General features: G+C 34.3%; 1 protein-coding gene across 5 annotated transcripts in view; it reads left to right on the forward strand.

Annotated features, from left to right (window-relative positions):
• Positions 1-17956, forward strand: part of AFTPH (aftiphilin) — a 61287-nt gene that overhangs the window by 22828 nt on the left and 20503 nt on the right. For all 5 annotated transcript variants that reach the window (XM_074341226.1, XM_074341223.1, XM_074341222.1 and 2 more), the window contains 4 exons: positions 3326-5288; positions 15147-15298; positions 17119-17245; positions 17642-17698. In XM_074341226.1, coding sequence (XP_074197327.1) covers positions 3357-5288; positions 15147-15298; positions 17119-17245; positions 17642-17698 — 2268 coding nt within the window. In that variant the 5' untranslated portion in view covers positions 3326-3356. The remainder of the gene's footprint in view (positions 1-3325; positions 5289-15146; positions 15299-17118; positions 17246-17641; positions 17699-17956) is intronic.

Raw genomic sequence — 17956 nt, forward strand, 5'->3', positions numbered from 1 at the left:
ATTACTAGTGATGTTCACTTTGATCACTTGATTAAGTGTCAGGCTTCACCACTGTAAAGTTACACTTGTTCGCTTTGTAGTTAAGTGTGTTACGGTGAGGTATTTTGAAACTATGCAGTATCTTGTTCCTCATCTAATGTTCAGTTTATTCACTTACATGCTTATATCCATGAGGACTGATAGTTTATTATTTTATTCAATGAATTATACTCCATCATTATTTTGATGCTCAGGTTGTCACTGATTTAAATAGTAGTAACCCCTTCAGGCTGGCTTTTGTGTCCTTTTGACATGTTCCTATCATTATGAATGCTTCTAAATTGAAAAAGGAATTATGATATTAATGATTACATAGTATGCTAGTGTAATGATTTAGCATAATTTGCTTAAATAACCCCTTTGGAACATTTTGTTTTACTTTAAAAAAAAGTTTGTATAGTATAGCCTTCTAGAAGCCTTGTAACAATTTACACACCCACCATCAGTATGTGTGTACAGGTGTCCCTTTCTCCACACTCTGATTAATAATCAGAGAGTATTTTTAAATACTAGGAACTTCATGCTTACAAGGGAAACTGTTAGAGGTCAAATGACCCTGTACATCCAGCATTAGAAGAGATTATCGGGGCCTCTAGACAAGAGAAAGTAGGGTTTATATGTATCTTTTACTGTTTTTTGTTTTTCTTTTTGCTTTATGTCAGCAGAAAAGAAGATGAACTTAGATAAATAGGTGCTGATTTTGTAAGGCAAACAATTTAAAGTAGATACATTACAATGGAGTCTTTTTTCTCATGACTTGCTTATTTCTCTCAGCAACTGACCAGTCATTGACCTCAAAGATCTTTTTGAAATTCTGAAGCCATTTTCTGCTAACCAGCTGTATGACCTTTGATAAGGTTGCTCACCAGTAAGCCTCGTCTTCCTCATCTCTAAATTATGTGGTATCCAACATACCTTCACCCTAAAACTGAAAGATTTTGTGAAATTTTATTCTGAGAGTTGGAAGAAAGTAATTTTTTTGTTAGCTTGCAAAACTGGTTGAACTTTATAGTAAATGTTTTCCTCATGTGTCTAACTTGATAACTGAATTGCAGTATCAATTCATTGCTTATTGGCTGCTTTTATTTTAAGACTTTGGTATTAGTCTTCCCTTTGCTTTTAATGTTAAGTCTGTCTTGTGACACTGTTTAGAACAGAGGAACAAAATAACACTGACATAGTTTCCTTTTAAGAATTAAATCATAAAAAGATATCATAAATGAATAGGCATGAGAAAGGTTATTCAGTAAATAGGATTATGATAATTGCTTGGCTGTTTAGAAAAATTTTCACTTAGACCCTTGCTTTAGACCATATGCCAGAATAATTTCTAGATGTCTTAAAAATTAAACATTGAAAAAAACACTCTAAAAGAAGAAAATAAAAGTGGATATTTATTAAATCTTAAGCTTATATGATAGCAAAATAATGAAGAAAATTACTAATGAAAGTAGTCAAGTTGACTTCTTAAAAATTATCTTGAAAAAATAGTTTGGCTTATAAAGTTAAGCACACATCATGTGACCCAGCATTCACACTCATGGGTATTATCTTAAAGAAATGGAAACTCATGTTCACATAACAATGTGTACACCGATGTTCATAGCAGATTTATTTATATTTGGAAAATAGGGAAAATAACCCAAGTATCTTACACGGAGTAAATGGAGAAACAAGTATCTATACAATGGAATACTACTTAGCAATAAAAAGGAATGAACTGTGGAAACATGCCACAACATGGATGGATCTCGAGGGCATTAAGCTGAGTGAAAAAGCCAGCTTCAAAGGGTTACGTATTACATGATTTCATTTAGATAATACTCTTGACGTAGCAAAATTATAATAATGGAGAGTAAACTGGCGGTTGCCGAGAGTTAAGGTCTAGGGAAGGGCATGACTAGTAAGGGATAACACGTGGAACTTTCTTTATATTGATGACTATTATTGAACTATTTTTCCAACAGTGCTTATCCCAATTATAGTGACAGTTACTCAGATCTAATCTGCCCCTGTGATCAACTTCATTAAAACTACACACACAAAGAAAAAAAAAAAAGTGAAATCTAAACAAGATCTGTAACTGAGTTAATAGGTTGTACTGATGTCAGTTTTGTGGTTTGATCATATACTGTTGTTATTTACCATATTCTTTTTAAGAGTAACTGGGTGGAGTATACATGAGAACTCTCTGTGCTGTTTTTGCAACTTTTTATGAGTCCTAAACGATTTCAAAGTGGAAAATTACAAAAAAATTAACTTATAAACTGTGGTACATCCAGACAATGGATTATTCAGTACTTAAAAAAAAAAAGAGCTATCAAGCAATGAAAAGAAATGGAGGAAGAACCTTAAATACATATTACTAAGTGAAAGAAGCCAATAATACAGTTTTTACAGGCTACATACTCTGTGATTCCAACTATACAACATTCTGGAGAAAGCAAAACTATGTAGACAGCAAAAATATCAGTGGTTGCCAGGGCAGGGGAGAGGGATGAATAGAATAGGTAGAACACAGATTATTTAGGGCAGTGAAATTATTTTGTGTGATATTACAATGGTGGATATGTGTCTTTATGCATTTGTCCAACACCAAGAATGAATCTTAATATGAACTATGGACTTGGGGGAATAATGTTATGTCAGTGTAGGTTCATCAACTGTAACAAATATACCACTCTAGGAATATGTTTATAATAGAGGCTATGCATGAATGGAGGTAAGAGATACCCCCTTCTGCTCAATTTTGCTATGTACTTAACACTTCTCTAAAAAAATAAAGTCTGCTAAAACAAAAACAAAAGCTAATTTGGGTCAGAAATAAACACTGAAAAGCAAAGTGAGGGAAATATTGGTGGCCATTATTAGAGATAAAATTTTCATGTCTTTTATTTATTAAAAAATTCATACAACTCCGTAAGGCAAGTCCTGAGTCCCCAGTGAACTGGAAAGAGAGCTTAACAGAACAAGTAAGTGCCCCAAGAGAGATTTTTGTAAATGTACTTTTGTAAATGTTTATTTGAAATTTTCTGGAGTCCCCAAATTCAGTAACGTACTACCAATGCCCTTAGAAACATAACACTGGAAGAGAGAGAGGTTTTGGGGGCGGGGGGGTTGCCATTATATTATAGCTGTGCAGAGTAATCTCACCTAAGATAAAAATAGTTTAAAAGATAAGTAGCATTGTAAATTTGCATTGTTTTGAAGTTTCTTTGGGAGAATTTTGAAAGACTTTATTCTATGTAATCTGTTCCCTCAAAAAAATAATCTTTTTTTTTTTCAGGTGTAAATTAATTATTCAAAGCAATTGAACAATGGAGCCAGACATCATTCGAATGTACTCTTCATCCCCACCACCACTAGACAATGGAGCTGAGGATGATGATGACGATGAATTTGGGGAATTTGGTGGGTTTTCCGAAGTTAGCCCTTCTGGTGTAGGGTTTGTTGATTTTGATACACCAGATTATACTCGTCCCAAGGAAGAGTTTGTACCTTCAAACCATTTTATGCCAATTCATGATTTCTCAGAAAATGTAGATAGCCTTACAAGCTTTAAATCCATTAAAAATGGTAGTGATAAGGACATCACTGCTGGACTTTCTTCTCCTGTGAAGGGACAGTCTGATGTTTTACTTTCTACCACCAGCAAAGAAATAATTTCATCTAAAACTTTAGATACTTCCATTGATGGCATAGAAAGTCCAAGAGATTTTAATAAAGTAGTGGAGCAGAGACAGAATGTTGGAACACCTGAAAGTTTCTCTCCCAGAGATTTTAGAACTGATCTGAATGTTATGCATCAAAACAAGCAGTTAGAGAGCTGCAATGGTGAAAAGCCTCCTTGTCTGGAGATTCTAACAAATGGGTTTGCAGTAGTGGAAACTGTAAATCCTCAGGGAACAGATGATCTGGACACTGTAGCTGATTCAAAAGGACGAAAACCTCTTAGCACTCTTAGTACTGAATATAACTTAGACTCTGCACCTAGTCCTGCTGAGGAATTTGCAGATTTTGCCACATTTTCCAAGAAAGAAAGGATACAGCTAGAAGAAATAGAATGTGCAGTTTTAAATGATAGAGAAGCACTAACCATTCAGGAAAACAATAAAATTAATAGAGTCAATGAACTGAATTCTGTAAAAGAAGTGTCTTTAGATAAAAGCTTGGACAGTAAGGGAAACATTGCTGGAGAGGATCAGGTTTGTGTTTCAGAAATAAGCATAGCAAGTAACAGAGGTGTCAGCAGTGGAAAACAAGGCCTTCCAACATTGCAGCAGGATGAATTTTTAAATTCAGGTGTTCAATCAAAGGCTTGGAGTTTGGTAGAGTCAGCTGAAAATTCAGAAGCCAGTAGGAGAGAACAACGTAAAACTGAGGAAGAACTTGATTTATGTACTTCTAAATGTGCTGACCTGTGCAAGGATTCTACAGAAACTTCTGATGCTGATGATAAAGTTGGTTCTTCCAAAGAAGAAAGTAGAAAGTTTACTTATTCCCAAAGCCTCAGCATTGATCCTACAGAAGAAAATGTTTTGGATGATTCTGTAAGTGTAAAAACTGGTGATAGTAGTAATGACTTTGTGACTTGCAACGATACCATTGAGGATGATTTTGGTGACTTTGGCACAGCCAGTGGCACAACTCCACCTTTTGTTACTGGTACTCAAGATTCAATGAGCGATGTCACTTTTGAGGAATCCTCAGAGCACTTTCCACATTTTAGTGAACCAGGTGATGACTTTGGTGAATTTGGGGAATCAAATGCTATTTCCTACCAAGAGGAAACTATATTTACCGAGTCAGACCTAAAACAGACCTCTGATAGTTTATCAGAGGGATGCAATTTGGCAAGAAAATTTACTGGGACAGGCACTGAACCTGTTTCAAAACTGAAAATTGGGCAAGAAGGTGAGTTTGGAGATTTTGATTCTGTGCCAAATATTCAAGATGACTGCAGTGCTTTTCAAGACTCTGATGATTTTGCGGACTTCAGTTCAGCTGGTCCTAGCCAAGTTGTAGATTGGAATGCTTTTGAGGATGGACAGAAAGATAGCTGCTCTTGGGCTGCTTTTGGAGACCAGCAGGCTACTGAATCTCATCATCGAAAGGAAGCCTGGCAGTCACATAGGACAGATGAAAAGATCGATACTCCAGGAACCCCCCAAACACACAATGTCCCCTTAGCGACTTCCAAAGGAGCAGTTGCTGGTGGTCATTTACAGGAAACAGCCACTTCGGTTCAGGTATTTACTAATTTTCTCTATTTTGTATGACATACTAATTGGTGTGGAGGCTTCTAATTCAGCTTTTCAAAAAGTATTTTTTAATTGGGTACCTGTTAAAGGAATCTCTTTATGATATGTAATGATTGCCTGATTTGTGGATTAGTTACCTGTTTCACATGTAAAAACCCTTTGGTTAACTTTAAATAGACATTCCTGTAGTAATGCTTAGTAAGATTTTTTTTTTTTACCTCAGTGAGTTTCTTTAATATTTACAGAAATTCATCAACTTGGTTTTCTGATAAGTGTAAATACCACTTATGTAAAAATCCATTAATTAGCTAATTAACTATTCTAGCAGGTCCTCCAGTTTTTACCTTTATAGTGATTATAACAGAAGGTTAAACTGAGATTTAGAACACTAAGTTTCAGAAAATAATGTCTCTTAATTTTGTCTATCAGAGACCTAGTTTTGGCTGCAGAAGAGAGCAAGCAGAATTTGAAACTTCCTGTGCTGAAGGCTATAGGGCATTGAAGGGTAGAAAAATAATTTGAAAAATGCAGATTTGGACCTCATAATATAACAGCTAATAAAAGCCTTTGGGGAGAGTGAGATGGGTTAAGGGTTAGACCTAGAACAAGAAACAACCATAGTTTGACTCATTGTGGCTGTATTTATTTGCTTATAATTCATTGCAAATGTACATTTATGTTTATTTTTCATAGGTAGTAGGTTTGTTAGGGAGAATATTCTTACCCCTTAGCCCCTGCTCTTTATCCTTTTGTGGTCCAGACTCTTTCAGAGAAGATTCATTAACTTATTTGGATGTAAAGTAGCCCCTAGAGGTGCAGTTTGACATCCAGGTTATTCTTGTTCCCAGTCCTGAGTTCTACACTGTGCTAAATTTAACCTTTCTTTAACCCCACGGGTGTGGAAGAGAGCACTCTGTTGGAAATCACTGCTTTTTACTGACACTGATATATGTAACACTTGGTCCAAGGGCCTATTTTAAAGATAGTGAGAATAAAATCAGAATCTATGAATTCTGTTTTTCCAGTTACCTTTTGCTAAGCAAGCCATTTTCTATTGGAAATATTTCCAAAGTATAAGTATTAATTAAAATGGTTCTACGGCACTGCTTTTCATATCTTTGATACATTAAGATATTATAGAAATTATGGTATTATGGTATTAGTGTGCACAACTAATCACTTTTCATTTGATGTTGAGTGTCTGAATAGTTTAATTTGCTAATTCACTTATTACATGGTTTAGCTAATGTGTGTTTTTCCTGTTGAGTAATTCATTATTGAGGGAGAAGCTTACAATTTTAAACAAGGAATGAATTAATTATATAATGCAAAGAGAAGACTGTTGGTTTTGACCTAATCCTTTCTCGATTTAGTTTCATCTTACTAGAGTATAGGGTGACACTGGTATTGGATGTTCTTTAATTTATAGCTTAGAACTTTTAACATCATCAGATAATGAATTTTTTAAAGCATGACTTCAGAAAGGAATTTTTTGCATCATACAAGATGATTGAAGTTATTTATGTGTAATTTGATGACAAGATATAGGAGGTAATAAAGTACATGGGCTTTATGGAATCTGAGTTTGAATCTTGACTCAGAGTCATGTAAGCGTTATGATTTTGAACAAGTTACTTCTGAACTCAGTTGTCTGTAAAAAGGAGGTAACGTCTACTGCAATGGACTTTTGTGAAGATAAAATGACAGTAAATTTTAAAACAAGTGAAAATCTACTGAAGAATAAGAATTTTGTGGTATGATTCTATTTTGTAAAAATAAAAACAGTATAGATGTGTCAAAATACATTAAGACTTCCTGAGATTTGTTTGGCTCAGTCCTCAGGCTTTTACTTTTGCTGAATGGGTTATGCACAATGAGCAGAACTTGGAGATGGATGCTAGAAGGGGGGCTGGAAGAAGTTTGGAAGGAAATTGAGGTAGGGAAATGGGTAAGCCCTGCTGGCAAAGTGACTGAGTTGGAAAGTGACTTTCATTCCTATCCTGCTGTTGGGAAGGAGGCTTGTGACTTGCAGTCTGTTCTTTTTCCAGAATCTTCTAGGAATATGCATTAATCTAGTCCTCTAGAAGAGGATTATATTTATTAATATTTTTTCTTAAAATGTTTCTCCTAGTTGCTACTATTTTGGGGATGGCACAGAAGTCTCCACATATTAATGACTGTAAACATTTTTTAATGGTAAAACTTAGAGTGGTTTCTTCCTATTGAATCTTACCTGGATGCAACAATTCTGTTCTGAACAGAATGCCATCAGATTCTGCTTTTACAGAATGTTGTGAGAATCTTTTAAAATTCATAGCTCAGTTAATTCAGTTAAACAGACATGGGGAACAGTTCTTTTGTGTGAAGTCAGACAAATGATACAGTTATCATTTCAGAATTCTTTGACTTTTTGCTATGTAGGTGACATTGTCCAAGTTCCTATTTTTTTAGTACTTTGCTTTTTTTCAGCCTACCAAAAGGATATCTTAACATTTTAATAAAATCTGTCTTCCTTGGGTCAAGAGACAATTATTGCAGCTTTATTGCAGTAATTTGTTACTTAAGGAAATGTTAACCAAGAAGAAATATTTCAAACTTATAACCGTACTTAGTTAAACTAATTCTCAGATGTGGGTCCAGCAAGCCTCGAGTGTTCAGGCCGTGATGTAAAAGCCATAATAACCATTTATTAAGAAATACTCTTCCCCTTCAGTGAGTATTTTTTTCTGAGAACCCAGAGTTCAGTTTATTTCATTCTCTTGTTAACATTATTATAAATTGTAGAGAAAAGCAAGTTAATGGTATCTCTCTTGTACAAATTGTAAAAAAGTCAAAACTATTCTTCACTTTCATGGCTAAGATTTTAAACAAAGCAAAATGACAATAACAAAAAACAAAATCCTCCTTACTTTGAAAGCAGTTCTTTTCCCAGAAGACCATTATGTATATTGTTTTAACAGTGTTTTGGGTTTTTTTGTAAGCTGTTAATGTTTCAGAAAGGAACCTTGATTGAAGTGGCCAAGATGCCTTTTCTTAGGTATCTGGTAAAGGAGATAATGTCATAAGCACTGTATTAAACTCTGAGCTTTTGTAAAATTTTTAAAGTATTGCTGTGGGTGTTATTTGAGAATTTAGGTAGTTGGTAAGTAATCTCTTTATATTAATTGGCTATAGAAAAGGAAGCTATGAGTCATTTTCTTTTATTAGCCATCTAGTTGATAATGCTTGAGAAAATGTTATTAGATGAAAATTTATCTTGAGAACTTTCAAAATTAAGAGTACCACAGAAATGAAAAAGAGAATCACTAATACTTTGGCTTATGTTATTTTGCAATTAAGTTATTGGTTTGCTCACCAGAGTCTAGTCAGGGTTCTCAAACTGAGTGTAACTACATTTTCACCTTCATTTATTTAATCACTTACCTAAGATTTGTGCAGGTTTTCCTTTCTGTGGGTGAACACTTGAACTCTTGACTGAAAACATAAGTAAACAACAAAACAAATCAAAGTGGTCAAAAGCTACAAACTTATAAAATAAATAAATAAATAAAGTTATAATATAAATAAATCCTGGAGATATAATATACAGAATGGTAACTATTATTAATAATACTGTATTGTATATTGGGAAGTTGCTAAGAGTAGTTCTTCGAAGTTCTCATCACAGGAAAAGAAAAATTTGTAACTATGCTGATTATTTTGCAATATAAACATATATCGAAGCATTATTATGTAATGTTATACATCAATTATATCTCAACTTTTAAAAAAAGAAAGAAATTGAGATTTTGGTCTTACAGCTCTGTGCTTGTTGCTTGAAGTCTTTGGAGAGCAATTCCTTTTGTTATTTTTCCCTCAGAAAATTTGAAATTCTGGCCTTTAATTCCAAAACAGAAATATTTTACTAGCTTTATCCCAAAATTGTACAGAAGGGGCAAACCATCTTTTAGAGCATAGTGAATATTACAATTGATTATTCTTATTATATAGCTTGAAATTGGGGATTGATAAGTATACAACTGTAGAATGCACTTGATATCTTACTTAATATTTAATAGTGTTAAGGAATAAGGTATCCTCTTAAATGGAAGATTAAATTGCCCAGTGGATTTTATGTTTCTTCTAAACTTCCACTTAAGAACAAGGCCTGGTGCTTCAGTATTAAAACTATTGACATGAATCAACTGCTGTTTGTAGGGAAGGAAGGAAAATCAACTAGAAATATATTGAAGGAATTTTAGAAATTACCTTAAATACAAGATATTTTAAAGGAAGGAGTGTTTGAGTGGCCTAAGTACCAGAGTCTAGGATCCTCAGTGCTGGTTTATACTCTCCTTTGGAAAACTGAATGAGAATTTCAATACACTTAATCCTTTTATACTCCAGTGTAGTCATTTACAAAATAGAGGTGAATTAATCAAGGTTCTCCAGAGAAATAGAACCAGGAGGGTGGATGCATGCGTGCATGGAGAGAGACAGACAAAGAGTGATTTATTATAAGGAATTGGCTCATGCAGTTATGGAGGTGATCACAGAAGTCCTAAGATCCACATTTTGCAAGCTGTCTTCAACTGATTGAATGAGGCCCACCCATGTTAAGGAAGACAGTCCGCTCTACTTACTCTACCAATTGAAATATTAATTTCATCCAACAATACCCTCACAGGCATATCTAGAATAATGTTTCACCAAATGTCTGGGCACCTCATGGCCCGGTCAAGTTGACAAATAAAATTAACCGTCACTAGAGGGAAGCCATATGCCCATATATACAGCTTTCAGGATTTTTGGAAGACTTGTAACCTGTTTGTAACTGAGCCATATCAGTTGAGAAGCTTTGCATTAAATAATATGACTAATTTGCACCAGTGGATAAAGTGTAATGGCTGCTTGTATACCCCAGTGTTTTCCTCTTCCAAACCCAGACATGGAGATTCAGCAGAACTGGGAATGAGTATAAGTGAATTCATGCATAGTGCTCTCCCCCACTGATGAATTCAAACACTGGGTAGTCATTTCTGCTTTCCCAGAAATCCAATCTGGTTTGAAAAAAATGAAATATAGAGACATTCAAAATAATGAAGGACCTTGATAGGAAAAAAATATATATGAGAAATGAGAAAATTGGGAAAAATAGAGAAATCCTATAAAAGCCAGTGTACCTTTGGAGACTGCTATAGCCAAGACCACATATGACTTTTGTGAGCCCCTTCCCCATAAAAGATATTTAAAATTCTGTTTTGTAATTTGGTATAAAGATGAGTATGTTAATATTAACGATTAAAACATTTTTATGAACCCCTAAAATTATTGTGGGCCCTCGGCCCTGTGCCTGCTGCGTAAGTTGGCCGTGGTTATAGTGTAGTGCTTAAAACGTAAGACTCTGGGGTCACACTGCTGGATTCAGATCCAGGTTTCAGCACTAACTTGCCTTAGCCACTTCCCTGAACCTGAGACTTAGAGAATAGTAGCTACTTCAAAACTCTCATTACAAAGATAAAATGAAATTGTGCATGTAAATGTGCTTAGTGCAGTTCTGCACATAACAAGTGCTCAGTAGGTGTTAGCTGTTACAGAGTAATCTCAGAAACACACTTCTTAGGAAATGGTCTTCAAAAGTGCAGGAAATAGTGTTGCCAACTGGACTTTTTGGTGAACAGCGAAAAGTAAAGGGGGTCAAATGAGAATTTGTGTGGGAGTACTCCTAGTTCTGGCTATAAACTCACCTGTCAGACCATTTAGAGAGCAAAACTGCTGCTTCTGGCTAGTTTCTGCTCTCGGAATAGTTTTGAAAGGTAGGAGCTCTTCTGAGCACAAGTGCTCTTCTCTGCAAATAGTAGACCTCTGCCTTTGGCTTCCTAGTGCTGGACACGATAGAGAAAATGAAAAGGGAGCCTGGTACCTTCCTGGAAGAGCATTTAGCTTTCATCCCTGCATTTCAGAGATCTTCTGTTCTTAAAATGTTTCATGGCCAGATGTGCTGCTGTTTGCAGGCTTAAAATTTGGTATGTGTATGAATTGACAGACATGGCTGCGTTACATAAACTTACTCACCTAACCAGTCACCAGTTTCCTAATTCCAAAATCAAGGGAGAACTGATAACTACTTTGACTTTGAAGTTAAAGACATTTGAAATTTAAGTGATTGGTGTGAATATTATTTTATTTAGTTTGTTATTTAGTTAGTGTTGTAACCTCAGCTAAATATTTAGTATGCTAAGTGTGTGTGTACTTATTTTGTTACCCTCACATTAATTTAGAGTGCAGCACTGACTCTTTAATAAAAATTTACAATTTGCTTTGTTGGAAACCATGAATTGTAGTGTTAGATGAATAATTTGCTCATGCACAATAGAATACATCAAAGTCTAAATAATGTTTCACTTTATTAATATATTAATTTTATTATTGACTTGATTTAAGGCTGTTGAGGAAAAATTGAGTATATTTTAAAACAGTTAAAATTATTTAATAATTAAAAAAAAAGAAAAGAAAACCCAAAACCTTTACCAGAATCACAGTTTTTGTATCACAGTTTTGATATACGTTTAATCTCACGCTCAAATTTTATGCTCAAAATAACAAAGAGTTTTTTTTAATTTAGTGTCTGATTACAGTCTGTTTGGGAAAATCTGTTTTTTGAAAGAATCTATCTGCTTGGTCACAAGGGAAACTATTCTTGTGGTGGGTTAATTTCTTTTCTTAGCATTACGTTAGTTATATTCTTGCACCTTTTAAACTTACCAAGTTACTTAGACTATGTTCCCTCATATTTTTGAACTTTGAACTTTTTGTACTTCTTGGGAAGTGAAGCACTCTTAACACACCTAATGTGTGGTTTACACACTTTGTGTTTCATAAGATAGTCAGGATTTAAGTCACAAATGCCAACAATCAACCAAAATGTTCACCAATTTTCAAAATTTAAAATACCCAAGGAGGGGTTGGGTATAACTCAGTGGTAGAGTGCATGCTTAGCATGCACAAGGTCCTGGGTTCAATCCTCAGTACCTCCACTAAAATAAAAATAAAAAAATAAAATCCCAAGGAGTAGCAGTAACAGGCTCTGTTTATATAAGCAGCTCTTATGATAGATATTTTTAAGTTAGGTACTTTTTTCCCAACTTGATAGGATGATCTTGGGGAGGATGCAAAATATTTGGATTATTTAATTTCTTAACAATATGGTAGAATTGATATAAATTTAGATGAATATTTTCATAATGATTTAGAATGCTAAATAGTGGTGGAGAAATAGCCTTAGTGAGATGAACTTAGTTTTGACATTTATTTTATTTCTTGGCAGGCCACTTTGTTTATATGTATCATCTGTATAATAACAAGAGTAGTGATAAAAGCTACCACTTCTTGAGCATACACTGGGTGTCAAGCATTTAATCCTCTAATTTATTATTCACCCTGTGAGGTAGGCTCTGATAGCTTCAGTTTATAAATCCTGAAACTGAGTCTCAGGCCCTTGGGTCCACAGTCCTCTATTGAAGTGTTGTAATTACATCAGCCATTTACTTACTGGAATTAACTAGTAGTAAATGAAATTTGGCATTATTTATTACCATGAACAAGAAAGTAGCTAAAAGCATCAAATTGGTCTTGTAGATAGTTGGAAATTAATATGCTTTAAAAAAGTAGAATGTTAGGAAATAAAATTTTAATCAAAATCTTTGTTAGTTCTATTGGATGCTTTCTTGTTGGGTTGTGGAGGAGTTCCTCCTTGTGGTGGGTGGTGCTATTCATTAGTGATTCTAGTTATTTGAATTTCTGTTGGTTGTTTATTTATGGCTCTGCCTTAGGGGTCGACAAACTATGGCCTGGGAGACAAATCTGTCCTGCCATCTGTTTTAGTAAATAAGGTTTCATTGGAACACACACTTACTTGTTTATGGATGACCTACAACACCAATATAGTCACTGTCTGGCCCTACAGAGAAAAAACTGCTGACCCCTGCTCCACCTCATTCAGTAAAAGATTTGAAGCAACTGACTGTAGTATCTAATCCTAAAGATATATGGGACTTCCTTTTAAACTTTCTATATAATTTATCTTCTTTATGAGAAAAGGTTGAGGAAGTTTTTTTTTTTCTTCTAAGTTCAAAAGTGATTAGGTTAAAGTAATGTTCTGTTTACTCAGGTACATTCCACTAATTTGAGAATCTGCTCACTGGTATACCTAAGACCTGGTTGTTATGTGTAAAGATTGTTCCGAATGATTGAATATGTTTTGAGATTATTTCTTTCTTCCTTTGATAAATGGAAGAAATGTTTTTTCTACCCCATTAAAAGGATAACAAAGAGGATACAAGAAAGGTTCTGTTTTAATTTACAGAGAAATAAAATTCGGTCATACGTGAGTTTTTGTTTACCTTCCCTGCCCAGGAGGAGCCAATGCTTATCATGTTTCCAATTAGATGGTTATCTGATCCCTTTAAAAGTAATGTCTGTCCATTCCCTCTGTTGAAGCAAGTTGGGTCCCCTTGATGCACTCAAGTTTCACAAGCCTTGGGATCTTGAGTCTACTTTTTACTCTAGGTTTCATAATTGATACTAAGAGCCTTTCCCCATATCACACACATGACTGTAATGAAGGTGTTAGAGTAACTTTTATAGAAATAGCAGAAGAGTATCCTGAGACTAATTATGCAGTGCTAGGTTTTTCGCTCTGATACTGCTTCCAAAAGAGATTTTGTTTTGGTAAACATGTATGTGAAAATTTTTCCTTTTCCTATTTGCTGACTATACTAAACAGAAATCAAACATTAACTGGTTTTTGTTATGTGGCAGGGAGTACCACCATGATGTAGCATTTTCTTGTAAACTGGGTGTTGTTTCAGTAGTACACTTAATGTTCCAGCAAGCTTAACAGTTTGTATTTCTAGTTGATGTTTGAGCTAAATTGAAAATATTTTACATGTGTCTGAAATAAAGTTAGAAAAGTGGGAATGAATGTTATTATAGGTTGCATATGTAGAATAAACCTAGTAGTACCCCAAAAATGTAAGTTAATCTAAATCCAGCAAATTTTAATAAATAAAGATACTCCAGAATGCCAGTGTTCTTAGTGCAAATACTCTAGGGAATATGCAGACTTTGCTTGGAGGAAAGGCAGTGTTCTATTAAAAAAAAAATATACACACACACACACACACACACACACACACACACACCATAGAAGAGTAGAGAAATGGAATTTCTAAAAGATAACACAAATCATCAGAGTAATAAATGAGCTGTTGAATTTTTTAGTAAAAATGCAGACATTCTTTCCTACTTTAGTTTGTTCTGTTAGCAGCAGAGATATTTCTAAAAGGCTTTCAAAATTCAAGTGTTTATGTCCAGGTTCTGTCCAACTATAATAGCATAGCACTTTTTGCAGGCAACCAATCTTACAGTTCTAAATATAGTATGTGAGTGGTAGTAAGAAAAAATCCTAGTGTGGTGGGAAGAATATGAATACTGCCTTTTTTTTAGTTTTGTTTTTGCTTTGGGCGGATTATTCAAACTTTGAGATTGCCTTTTCACTGTAAATTGGGGTAGTAATTTCTTCTTTGTAGAATTCTGTAATAGATTAGGTAAGATAATGTTTTTAAAATGCCAGGCATGATGCTTGGTGTGTAACTACATTTATATATCACCATAATTATTTAAAGCTGTTCTATGAGTAGTTATACTCCTTTCATTTAGTGTTTCCTATATCTTACTGGTAGGCCCCCCACTTCATAGTAGTGGACAGGGTGGGGGTGTATAAATGTGTGTATAATAATGATAAAGGTATGACATTACTAAAATTACAAAAATGAAAATAAACTTTTGGGGGGTGTTTTGATGCAGACAGCTTTACTAAACCGCCTGGAGCGAATTTTCGAAGCATGTTTCCCTTCCATATTTGTCCCTGATACTGAAGAAGAAGTTACTTCCCTGAAGCACTTGCTGGAAACAAGCACCTTGCCAATAAAAACAAGAGAGGCCTTAGCTGAGAGTGGGTAAGTAGTAGATACTTTCCAGATAGTGTGTATATTTGTTAGTTTCATCTGTTCTAATTTGTAAGGTTATCTATGGTTATCTTAAACCATTAAGGTTCTAAAACATGTTAAAGCTTAAAAAATCATATTGTGCTAAAAGACATGATTTAAAAAACTCTCTACTTCTCCATTTTTGAGCTTTTAAAAAAATTATAAATCAGTTCAAATCAGTCAATTTTATATATATATTTTTTGATTTCCCAGTAGGACCGATGAGAGTGTAGGTCTTACATCTGCTATTCATTCTCTTCCCTTCATCTTCCCAGTACACTTACATCATAGTTTTTGGTTAAATTGTTGCTTGGTTTTTCGTTATTATAATCATGCAGTATTCACAGCTAAGCCACTATTTTCTTTATAGTACACCTTTTTCCTGAACGTAATAATTGCCTCTCTTTTTTCATTTACTAAATCTTTCCCTACCCTCCAACAGCCTGTTAAGATAATTTTACTTGTGATAAAACCTATCAAGCTGGCCATTCCATTTTTTTTTCCCTGGAGTCCTCCATCTTCCAGTTTCAGTCTAGAATGGATCAGTCTAGGTCTTCTAAACACGTGTTACCTTGGGATTTCCCATCACTTAAATCCCATTTTGGTGGAGCACATCCTCTAACACCCTCCTGAGAAAAAAGGGTACACAGGAGGTAAAATTTTATTTTACTCCATCCTCACATCATATTTATAATTAAGGGTCTTTTGTTGCTGGTGCTCTGAAATTTCACAATGAAGTATCTTGATAAGAGTATTTTGTCATTCATTGGACTGAGTACTAGGTAGGACCTTTCAATCTGGAAGCTTCTCTTCAATATTGAGCAATTCTCATATAAAGACAATTACCTTCCCTCCATTGTCTTTGTTTTCTTTCTGGAACTCTTATTAATTATTAGATGTCAGAGGGTCTAGATTGACTTTCTAATTCTAATTTCAAAGTTACTCTTATTCCTGGACTTGTCTCTTTTATTTCATTACTTGCCACCCCTAGAGGGAGTATTTCTTAATTTCATTGAAAATGGAGATGATTTTTGTTTCTTGGCTTTTGTTTTGGGGTAATTTCTGAGAATGGAAGGGGACAAAAAGGTTGATATTTTGCCATCTTTAAACTGTTTAGATATATATTTTTAAGTATGCTAGTCGTACAGATAGTTCATCTCTTAGACCCAGGAATCTCTCCAAGAGATTCTCCATTCTAAGGAAACAACACAATTCTACGATAACACACACCATAAAATACAGGAAGATATTTTTGTCTTACTAGGAGTAGGAACCGAACAGTAAAAAACAACTGAATTAAAGCTGTAGGATTGTGGCTAAAGGAATGGTGATGCATCTGTCTAAAAGAACCTTACACAACCACTGAAAAAAATACATATATAGGTGAGGAAATGCTTAAAATCTGAAAAAAGAATACAAAATTATATATATGCTGTAATTACAAATGTGTGTTTGTGGATCAAGACCCAAGGAGAAAACAAATATTAAATAGGTCTAGTAAGATGGTGGAGTGTTGGGTGATTTCTTTCCTCCTTTTAAATATTTTTGTTTTACAATTAAAAAAGAATAATGTAAATAAACTTTTGCTCGATTGTTTCATATTAAACTTAATTACTTTTCTAATGACTGTAAGTGTTGGTTCTTGATTTCATTCAGATAGTTGTTATATGCTCATGTTAGACACAAGATTAATCAGAATGTATAGTATTTCAGAGTCACGTTAAAAGTAGGATTCATGGTGAAAGGTATTGAGTAACCCATTGTTTGTGGCTTCGTCGTGACCTTTGCAGGGAACTGCTGGATGTGTGGACTGAGCTACAGGATATCCATGATGCCCATGGCTTGAGATATCAGTGGGGTGGCTCCCATAGCAACAAGAAGCTTTTGTGCTCCTTAGGAATAGACACTCGAAACATTGTAAGTTTATTAGTACCTTGGAAAATCCTTTAATCAACCTATGCTTGTTTTTAAATTCTGTCACACTTCTGTTTAAACTGTGCTAAATTAGTTCCTCAGAAAGATAAATATTAGTTGGTTTAAATGGTCGTGTATTTTGAATATGTCAACTTTTAAGCATAAATCTATCTAGATTTTTCTCTATTTCTTATTTTTAGAAGAAGTAAAGTTTTTCCTTAACTATAAAATCAATGAATTGGACTAGGAGACCAAAAATACAACCCCATATGGGCAATTTAATAACTTCTTCAGTGTATCATTCACAATATATGTAATAAAGCATTACGTATTTTGGAAACTTTCATTGTATGACAGATCATTCTCTAAATACACGTTATTTCTCTTTAATGTGTGTAGCTCTTCACGGGCAATAAGAAGCAGCCTGTTATAGTGCCCATGTATGCAGCAGGACTGGTAAGTACAAGGATGTCTTCGCATGTATGTATCATTGCTGCATTTATTCTGTAAAATCATCTTGCATAGCATGACATGGAAAGGGTATTTTAAGAGGCATTTAGTGTGGTGGGAACGTTAAGAGAATAAATACGGTATCCTTTTTGATCTCATAAATCCCTTCAAGTCTTGATCTGAGGACAGTTTTCTGTATTCTATTAATTACACTTTTGTTTTAGATTGAAAATTATTTTTATCTTAGTAGTATTAGTGTTCATA

The sequence above is a fragment of the Camelus bactrianus genome, chromosome 15 (assembly GCF_048773025.1).
Source record: "Camelus bactrianus isolate YW-2024 breed Bactrian camel chromosome 15, ASM4877302v1, whole genome shotgun sequence".
Lineage (NCBI taxonomy): Eukaryota > Metazoa > Chordata > Mammalia > Artiodactyla > Camelidae > Camelus > Camelus bactrianus.